The 11,082-nt window shown below is 36.7% G+C and overlaps 2 protein-coding genes across 3 annotated transcripts in view; both read right to left on the reverse strand.

Annotated features, from left to right (window-relative positions):
• LOC144964364 (uncharacterized) overlaps positions 1-1,148 on the reverse strand; it is a 38,663-nt gene extending 37,515 nt beyond the window's left edge. For both annotated transcript variants that reach the window (XM_078898525.1, XM_078898526.1), the window contains exon 1: positions 925-1,148. In XM_078898525.1, the coding sequence (XP_078754651.1) occupies positions 925-982 (58 nt within the window). In that variant the 5' untranslated portion in view covers positions 983-1,148. The remainder of the gene's footprint in view (positions 1-924) is intronic.
• Positions 1,149-4,365: 3,217 nt separating this feature from the next.
• LOC144964353 (lateral signaling target protein 2 homolog) overlaps positions 4,366-11,082 on the reverse strand; it is a 23,912-nt gene continuing 17,195 nt past the window's right edge. The window contains 2 exon segments of the mRNA XM_078898469.1: positions 4,366-5,470; positions 9,585-11,082. The exon segment at positions 9,585-11,082 is cut by the window's right edge and continues 696 nt beyond it. The gene's annotated coding sequence lies outside the window, so the exon portion shown is untranslated.

The raw sequence follows: 11,082 nt of genomic DNA on the forward strand, positions 1-11,082 counted from the left end.
AAGAGGGTAATTATTTGCAATTGTTTCAGTGAGATATTGGGGATAAATCCAAAAGTGATAGAGCAAATTGTTTCTTACGTCTAGCCTAGTTTTTGATTATGTAACATTTGCGACATATTATGTAATAATGTGTTAATTTGAAATGTTTATCTTCCTCTTTATTAATGTAAATGCATTGTCCTCGATAAGACGAACATTTTGGTATACAATATATGATAAGAACTCCATATTGACTGTTTTAACCATTTTTATTAACATCACGCGATTTCGGTCACAACTTTGCAATGGTAATTTTGGGGTAAAAATCGGTCTGAAATTTCAGACTTTGAACTGCCGTAACTACATTTCTAATCAAGATAGAAACAAAATTCAAACTGTTTTGTAATCTGTGTTGCCAGCTCTTTCATATGACATTGGTTTCAAGTGTGTGAGGTACATTTAGAATTTCTATACTATTAAACTCCCTACTCAAAAAAGCGGTTGATGGTTGACTCGGTTGACAAGGATTCGGCAAAGGCTGTCCCGTGTAGTCCGACGACTACGTATTGCACTATATATTCGGCCATATATTCAAGTCAAAGTCTAAAAAACTCATTATTTTTTAAATGAATTTTTGTCTAAATCTAATTCTTTAAAAAAAAACGGAACCTGCAATTAGAGAAGACAAACGTGTCTATCGGAATAACGACAGCCAGACTCTGAGAGTCCAGAGCCAGATCGCAAAGGATCTGAATCTACTAAATAATTGGGCTCCGAGTAATCATTAATTAAAATATAAAATCAATACCACATGACATGTGATTTTAATCATGAGATAATATCAGGTTGACGAAGTCATTGCAAAATTAGAAATTATTGTAATTGTAATCAAATAAAACTGAAAAAGTGAAAGACAAGAAGTTGAGAACAAGACAAAAAAATTACCTAAAGGTAGCCCCAATATGTCTGAGGCATTTTGAGCACTGAGACCCATCTTGACCATTAGAAAGAAATATAATTAAAAGGAGGTCTAAAAATTCCAAACCAAGAATTGATTTATATTAGTATACGTATATCTATCATGACTATAACAACTAAATTTCTGTTTCATTATAAGTGATTCGCCATCACAAAGCTGGTTCTTATCGGGTGAAGTAAGTAAAAGTCGCAGCATAACAGGAAAAAGTTCCAGCGCATGCGCAATCATTCTAATCTATATTTAGCTTCGTGATTAATGCAGTGCCAAATGATACATATTATTTAGTTTACTTGTTTTCCCCCCGTCTCCAATACAACTTATTTTCTTAGACTTAAGCTTTGGTCTTGACTCTACAGTCAATCCTGTCAGAAGACAAACTCTCTTCGCGAAACTGCAACGAAAATAGGAGTAATTTGCCTCTTAAAGTAAAACAATACACAAATATTAAACGTCGTTTCAGCCTTTGGCCTTCGTCAGGCGACATTCAAAACACGCAGATGATGACGAGAGAAAGTAAAATAATTTTAAATAACAATAATAATTAAATAAATAAATACATAATTACACTGCAGTGTACAACATTTTAGAGTGCGAGGTTTGTCAAAATTCACTTTGCTTGGAACGAGCAGCAAGTTATTGGTATGCAGATATTGTTGGTATCGACTTGAACATATTAATATCTAATAATTAAATAATAATACATTTGCAGGTCTGATAACTGGGACGCAGTTTTGACATTGTTGTAATGAATAATATTTTGCGTGCCTGGCTTGAGAGTATTTCAATTAAGTACAACAATGAGACCAAAACAATTTGGGTTATCAGACCTTGAAATAAGTACACGTCGATTTGGTATGTATTCATGAGTGCGGCTATGTGGTCTAGTGGCTCTTTACTCACATTCTCTCACCGTACTCAGGTGTAAGATGAGTACCTGGCCGTTAACAGCGTTGTCTTTGTCCGAAAAATTGTAATATCGCCTAACAGGCGTCATGTCCCGTTCTACATGTTAAATGTTGCTGTTGACCAGGGACCCCTTGTAAAGCGCTTTGAACACATTTAGTGGATATTGCACTATATAAAGCTCATTTTTAAAATATATAAAGCTCAATTCAGACTTCAGACCTGTCAGTTGCCATGGACGATTACGAAAAGCTGGCTTAATGAGATCAAAGAGAGAAGGAATGGGGATACACCTCTCAAACGCATAATGGACGTCGCCCCGAGCCGAAATAAGTCCTGGCAACCCTTGTACGTAGATTCCCTGACCACGGAAGAGATGCATATAAGAGATGGACGTCGGTTTGGACGAATTCAATCCCTCAAGGGGGCGGGGACATAAACTCCTCGAAATTTGGTGAGAAATTGCCAGGTTTCTCCACCAGTAAGAGGAGGCACTGGATGGTAGCGAATCGGCTTCGGTCGAGAACCAGCCTAACGGCAAAATTGCGTCATCAGTGGGGACTTTCCACCTGTCCAATATGTATCCGTTGTGGAAACGAGCCCGAAACCTCAGAGCATCTAGTTGAACGGTGTGTTGTGACGAGGCTTCCGGGGCTGTTTTACGACGGTGCACGAGTGCGGTAAAGAATGTGATGATTGGGTCGATCGTCCTAACTTTATACAGTGTGAGCACCTTTAGAAGATGTCTTGTTTGGTTTCTAAAATCACTATTACACCACTGCAGGCCAATTGTTTACACACAAAGTCCAGTTTCTATATCTTTTAACACGATCTGTTACACGGGTTACACACATTTCATTTATAATTATAAATTTTCAAGAAAGTAATGTTTCTACTTCTCCTAATGGAATTTTTCTATTATATTTTTTATTTCCTTCCATTTAATAACTGAGCCAATTTTTTCCTTGAATATTTTGGGCTATTTATCAACATGATTGGGTTGGGGTCTTCGGCGCATAGTTTAGTCCTTGGAAAATACTCTTTACTCTCATTCTCTCACCGCACTCAGGTGTAAAATGAGTACATGGCCGTTAACAGCGTTGTCTATGTTCGAAAATTTTTTTTGTAATATCGCCCAACAGGCGTCACGTCCTACGTGTTAAGTAATGCTGTTGGCCAGGGACCTCTTGTAAAGCGCTTTGAGCAGGTTTAGTGGATATTGCGCTTTATAAAACAACTCCATACCCTTTTTTCCCCAAATACAATAAGAGAAAATAATTCCCTCCCCGCTTTTTAAGAAATTCTGACAGTAGTTATGAGAAATTGTCCTGTCAATTAGAAACCATTTATGTCACAGGAGGACATAATTATTGTCACCACAGAGCGATGACCTAACAAAGATCTGAACAAGTATGTATGAAAGGTAGCAGACAAAGCAAGAAAGAAAAAGAAAAGGAAAAAAAAAAACAAAAACAAAAAAAAAAAAAAAACATCCCAAAAAAATCATTCGACCTCGATTGGGAATGGAACATCAGACCTTCAGACGAGCTACCATACACCACTGAAGCTCCCGATAGTTGGGACAATTTTAATACCTATACCGGTATTCAGAAGGTCTGATCGATCGAGATTTTGTTTCTGACTAGAAATCCAATATAGATTTTAAAGGATAAAATGTATCTAGATAAGAGAGAGATGATCTGCAAGGAAAAAAGATAATCTCCCAAAACAATAACTATACATTCGACTGTTTCCTCCCAATCCCAGTCAAGGACTCTGGACAAAACTAAGTAATCCCCATTCCAAGACAAAGACAAAAAGCAAATCGGAAAACAGATAATTTGGGGGATAGAAGACACCGTGTGACCTCTTGCCCACCATGGGAGGTCAAGACCCAAACCCAGGACGTGTAAGACTGTAAAAGAAAGACTGATTACCCCCCCCCCCCCCAAAAAAAAAAAAAAAATTGTTTTGTTTTTAAGGGTTTTACGGCGCTTGCAACACATTAAGGTCATATCAGCGCCAGTAAAAAGGAAGAATATTATGGGATAGTAAAAAGTTTTAGAATTACAATTAAAGCATCCAAGAATAAGACAGATAAAGGGGAATTGGTTCATATGGGGAACAGATGTAGATTCCAAGAGCACATCATCAGTGTACTTAGTTTGAGATCACCTAAAAGTCTCATCCAGACACAAGCACAGGTCCCCACTAAACGGAATACACTCAAATGTGTACAAATCATATATAATACAAAAATAAAACATAATACAGTGCATAACAGAGAGATGATTTACAAGGAAAAAAATATCATCTCCCAAAACAAACTACATTTGACTGTTTCCCTCCCAGCCAGGGCCAGGACAAAACCAAGTAATCTCATTCCAAGACAAAGACAGAAAGCATGTTGGAAAACAGACATAGGGGGATAGAAGACAGTATACAAAACAAAACAAAACAAACAAAAAAAACAACAAAAACAAAAACAAAAAACCACACACAAATTGTAGATTGCTTGCAAAAATAAAGCATTTATTAAATAGCATAAAAGTTTATATTCATATATCAATAATATGGTATATACACACATAATATATATAATATATAAAATCACACGTTTTCGTGATAACGCAATTCAATTCTGCTCACACTATAAAAGAAAGCCTTGCCTTACAGTAGACATTATGACAACCCATATCAAAGCAATGCTTGATTACATTTCGGTTTATTTTCAACTAGAGATTCATTTTTAGAGAGGAAAAGAGAAGAATTTTTTTTTTTACTAAATTAAATTGAAGATTCTGATAGATGAAGATAAGAAGAGCGATGGCGAATGTGATCTCAAGTCACTTTTTGATAAAGGCAAATTGAGTTCCACAGCCGGAAGTGATGTATGTTCATCGCAGGGAGGACCGGAAGTGGTGTATGTTCACCGCAGGGAGGACCGGAAGTGGTGTATGTTCAACGCAGGGAGGACAAAGTCACTAGTTTGATCTTGCCTGTTATTCATATAATTTGGCCATTAAATAATAGCTTGTAAGTATTTTAGGGGTCTATCATCATCTGAAAATAAATAGAATGTACACAACATACAGGATTCTTCAATTTGGCTACATCGTTTTTTTTTGTTTTTAAGGATTTTACGGCGCTTGCAACACATTAAGGTCATATCAGCGCCAGTAAAAAGGAAGAAAATGGGAAAGTAAAAAAGTTATAGAATTACAATTAAAGCAACCAAAAAAAGGAAGACAAAGGGGATAGTTCAAATAGGAAACAGATGTAGATTCCAAAAGCACACCATCAAAGTACTTAGTTTGAGATCACTTAAAAGTCTCATCCAGACACAAGCACAAGTCCCCACTAAGAGGAACACACTCAAATGTTTACAAATCATATATAATGTGTATACAAAACATAATACAGTGCATAACAGAGAGATGATTTACAAGGAAAAAAATATCATCTCTCAAAACTAACCATACATCTGAATGTTTCCCTCTCAGCTAGGGTATCCGGTCAGGGTCAGGACAAAACCAAGTAATCTCATTCTAAGACAAGACAGAAAGCATGTTGGAAAACAGATACAGGGGGATAGAAGACAGTAAGTACCTCCCTCCCACTATGGGAGGTACACTACATTGCTGTTGTCTCATTCTAGTAAAAGGACAAAAGGCTGTATTTGAAAGGGACTGAACGAGAACAGAGGGCGGCCCTATCAGTAGCCCTAAATACTTCCAGTGGATACGGTGGCGACAGTGTCTAAGCTCCCAAAAAAAAAAAAAAAAAAAAAAAAAAAAAGAAAGAAAGAAAGAAAGAAAAAAATAGCAAAACAAACCGACTAGAAAAATAATCCTATAGTAAAATCATAGAACATTAAAATTAATATAATATCATTATTCAATATTACAAGTATCGATATCACAGCATTTTAAGTACTTTCATAATGTGGACATCCCTATATAGATATTATAGAAGTACTAATTATAGCTTTGTTTGAAATCGCCCAGCCAGCACATCCCTTAACTCATTTTTATATAATTTTTAAAATACACAAGTAAAATCAATTAAGCAAATTAACTGTATGCATTTGTGAGAGAATTAACTTCAGCAGCAGATCTTGATTGTTGTTTGCTTTTTTCTGAGTTGCCGGACAGAGGAAAATCAGAGGAAAACAAGTATTGACGTGGTTTGATCCAAAATTTGATTTGAAATGTGAACTGTGGTAGAAAAGGGTTTGCAGAAAGACATACTCTTTGTTTTTGTTTTTAAGGGTTTTACGGCGCTTGCAATACATTTAGGTCATATCAGCGCCAGTAAAAAGGATGAAAATTGGACAGTAAAAACATTCTAGATGTACAATTAAAAGGACTTGAAGAAAAAGTAAGACGAACGGGCATGGTTAAAACAGGGAACAGATGTAGAGTCCAAGAACACACTAGTGTACTTAGTTTGCGATTACCAAAATGTTTCACTGAGACACCAACAAAATATCCCACTAAGAGGAATACACTCAAATTTACATTTCATATGTTAAAAAAACCCAAAACAAACTACATAACAGAGAGATGATTTACAAGGAAAAAAAAATCATCTCCCAAAACTATACATTTGACTGTTTCCCTCCCAGCCAAGGACTCGGCCAGGGTCTGTACAAAACTAAGAAATCTCATTCCAAGACAAAGACAGTAAGCAATTGGGGAAACAGATACAGGGGGATAGAAGACACAGCAAGTACCTCCCTGTCCACTGTGGGAGGTCGGGAACCCCACCCAGATACAGGGGGATAGAAGACAGCAAGTACCTCCCTGTCCACTATGGGAGATCGGGAACTCCACCCAGATACAGGGGGAAGGAAGACACAGCAAGTACCTATCTGCTCACTATGGGAGATCGGGAACCCCACCCAGGACATACCGGAATTTAGTAATGTATTTATTGTTTTTTTTTGTAGTTGGCTGAAGACGGGTTTTGAGCCCGAAACGTTCCGTGTTTGGTATTTAGTTCTTTTTTGAAGCTGTTATATTCATTTTTGTTCAATACTTTTTACAGTCCACAGCTTCTAGCAGCCTAGTATCAGCTATTAACTTTCATACAGAAAAAAAAAAACCACAATGAAAACAAACAGAACAAAACGAAACTCCATTTTATATGAAAAAAAAAATGTGAAAATTGAAAAGAGTCCCCCCCCCCCCCCCCCACCCTCTATGTAGCAAGGGATACCAGAAGACTCAAACCATTGCCACATAAAAGGGATGTTGTTTGTTTTGTTTTTAAGGGTTTTACGGCGCTTGCAACACATTTAGGTTATATCAGCGCCAGTAAAAAGGAAGAAAATGGGATAGTAAAAAGTTCTAGAATTACAATTGAAGCATCCAAGAGAAAGTAAGACATAGGGGAACTGGGAAAAAATAGGGATCAGATGTAGATTCCAAGAGCATATCACCAATGTACTTAGTCTGAGATCACCTATAAGTCTCATCCGGACACAAGAACAAAATCCAACAAAGAGGAACACACTCAAATGCTTACATTATACATTAAAAAATAACAAATATACTAATACATAACAGAGAGATGATTTACAAGGAAAAAAATATCATCTCCCAAAACAATAACTATGCATTTGGCTGTTTCCCTCCCAGCCAGGACTCCGACCAAGGCCAGGAAAAAAACCAAGTAATCTCATTCCAAGACAAAGACAAAGCATGTTGGAAAACAGATATAAGGGGATAGAAGACAGTGTGTACCTCCCTGCCCGCTATGGGAGGTCAGGATCCCCACCCAGAAAGGGATGTTGAAAATGTCAAAAGATTACATTGTATCTTAAGTTTATCTGTACATTCAAACATCCTCGAAGAAAACGAAAGACATGGGCAACAATCAAATGAATGACAGAAGAGGCTAAATAGAAATGTCCCCGGTTTCTATTCTGAGACTGTCCAAAAGTCCTGCTCGGAAGACACAATTTCCTGGGCAAAAGAAAAAAAAAATTACAATCAAATGCTTCCATAATGAAAATTGTAATAATTGCCAATACCAATTTTTAAAAATGATATCGGCTTCAACTCCCACATCTGAACGTTGCCCTTGTAATGAAGCATCTTCTCACCCAATCAAGGCCATCAATGTAAGTCTCATTCCAAGACAAGCCAGAGTGTCCCAATGTAAAGAAACATAAGACATACAGGGAGCCAGTAAAGACAATTTACCTACTCAAATTGGGGGTCATGAGGTTGCTTGAAATTGCAAACCCAAATTCTTAATTCAATCAATATCGTGTAAAATCTCGTTTAAGGAGAGAGGAATATAAAATATAAGACCATATGTGTCAGTGCAAGGCATACCTAATCAGTCGGAAGTTGAAATTTTTGGATTTGCATTTTTTTTCACTTTCTGAAAGAATATGCTCCCAGAGCATTTTAATCTTATTTAAAGTAAATCTGGTGATGTTTCATGATGTTATGGTCAGATGTATGGGAAAGGAAGCCGGCAACTTTTCTCAAATTTCATACTTTTTCAACTTGATTAGCAGTAAAAAATATTTAGAAGTGAAATTAGCTTTTGATATTTCCCGAAAATGTAAAAAAAAAAGGGTTGATTTAATCATTTATGACGAACTCATTTTTGATAAAAATTGAGCTTCTAACTAAACTTGGCACTATCTCAGTTCAAACCTTTTCACCATCCGACTGTTTATGTCATTCAATGCAACATATGTTAATACAGACCCATTCACAACGCAGTTACTCAATGATCAACAGTATTCCTGTTGGGAGACATCAGCACCATCATGGACGTTGAAAGACTGAAAACGATCCACCCAATTTTAACCAGTTGACTGCTGGACTCTGGAAAAACATGTATTTAAAGATTTATCTAGAAACTTGTCCTTCAAAAATCAATTGATATATGAAGGACAGGTTTTTTTGGCCAGGACAGAACCAAGTCATCTCATTCCAAGACAAAGATAGAAAGCATGTTGGAAAACAGATATAGGGGGATAGAAGATACAGTAAGTGCCTCCCTGCCCACTATGGTAGGTCAGGAACCCCACCCAGATAGACAGCCTGTCGTTTGAAACCACCTAAAAGTCCACTAAGACAGTAGATCAGGATACCTCCAGTGCAGAGGGCTCACTCAGATTGTTGGAATAAAAAATATATATCAATAAGTAAATAATAGCTAAGGGCCCCCCTCCAAAAGGAGATATTCAGATGGTTCCTAATACTATCAGTAATACACACTCACGAAGATGATTTACAGGGGAAAATATGTCTTAAAAAAAAATAAAATTTCAACATCCCTACAAGAAAAAACACAGTCACATCTGACAGCCACTGAAAAGGACTCAGTCCGAGTTGAAGAAAAGCCAAGTTGGTTAAATCCACGACAAAACAGGAAGTAATGACAAGGGATATTTTTTGTTTTGTTTTTAAGGGTTTTACAACGTTTGCGACACATTGATGTCATATAAGTGCCAGTAAAATGGAAGAAAATGGGATAGTCAAAAAATTCTAGAATTACAATCAAAGACCCTAATAAAAAGTTTAAAAAAAACAAAACAAAATCACCTTCCAAAACTAATACTACATATTTGACTGTTTCCCTCTCACCTAAGGACTCCAGCAAGGGCCAGGCCAAAACCAAGCAATCCCATTCCAAGGCAAAGACAGAAAGCAACTCGGAAAACAGATATAAGGGGATAGAAGACACAGCAAGTAACAGAGAAGGGACAATAGCAAAGTGGGACAGACTTGCCCCCATCAACTGCCCACCAAGAAAGTTCACATCTTACCAACTGCACAGTTGCACGACTCAAACCACTCAATGAATTCGGGCTGTGGTGTTTTTAAAATTCAAGGGCAGCAATGTAATCAAACGAACTGGATCAAATCTATATATAATAAAACCCAGTCATATAAAACAGGATGTATGATACATGATAAAACAGGTAGAATATACATATATATAATTTATATAAATAATGGCAAACGTTATATACTATCAAATCATTTCACTCAAAATTACCCTACATATTTCCCACATTTTGGATATTTCATGAATTCAAAGCTGTCTCATGTGAACACAAAAGGGATGCCACAGAAGATGTCAAAATTTACTGAATATATTAAATCGGATTATGATACTACCCCCCCCCCTAAATTTCACTTTAAAGATTTAGCAGATATTAAAATATTATATTATTCAACAACCTGAAAAGAACCGAAACCAGGTATATTTGAATTTTCTTCCCATTCTTATATGACGTGCATGGGTAACTTCACCATGTGTGCCAGCAGGAAGAAGTGCTGAAACCTGAAACTAAAATCTCGACACTTTGCCAAACCTGAGAATGTTCCTACTGAAAATGCGGCCTAAACTTTACTCTCATTTCATCAGCGTTTTTATACCATTATTAAATGATTACACAGCAAACATATTGACACCATGAGGAAATTATTTTGATTTTAAAACCAACTTATATTACACAGTGAAATAATATGCTATTAGATTATTTTACTCAAATCACTGAAGGCGGAGGTATTTGACTTCAAGATATCGCGAAACCGGAATTCCGGCATGAACCGGAAAACTGGCATCCATGAACTTCACACTGTACCCAGAAAGCAATCAGTCATAAAATGTGCTAATCAGCTGCCATCCACTCCAAGTCAAAGTAAAAACAAATAAAAGTGTAGTTTAGTTTAGTTTGTTTTTAAGGGTTTTACGGAGCTTGCAACACATTAAGGTCATATCAGTGCCAGTAAAAAGGAAGAAAATGGGATAGTAAAAAGTTATAGAATGACAATTAAAGCACCCAAGAAAAGGTAAGACAAAGGGGATTTGGTTCAAATAGGAAAGAGGTATAGATTCCAAGAGTACACCATCAAAGTACTTAGTTTGCGATCACCTACAAGTCTAATCCAGACACAAGAACAGGTCCCCAGTAAGAGGAATACCCTAAAATGTTTACAAATCATTAAAAAAAATGTAAACATAACAGAATACAGTGCTTAACAGAGAGATGATTTACAAGGAAAAAAATATCATCTCCCAAAACTATAACTATACATTCAACTGTTTCCCTCCCAGCCAAGGACTCCTGCCAGGGTCAGGACAAAACCCAGTAGTCTCATTCCAAGACAAAGACAGAAAGCAATTGGAAAACAGACACAGGGGGATAGAAGTCACAGTAAGTACCTCCCTGCCCACTATGGGAG

Source organism: Berghia stephanieae, chromosome 2 (genome assembly GCF_034508935.2).
Source record: "Berghia stephanieae isolate SIO BIC M18660-M18661 chromosome 2, UCSD_Bste_1.3, whole genome shotgun sequence".
Classification (NCBI taxonomy): domain Eukaryota; kingdom Metazoa; phylum Mollusca; class Gastropoda; order Nudibranchia; family Aeolidiidae; genus Berghia; species Berghia stephanieae.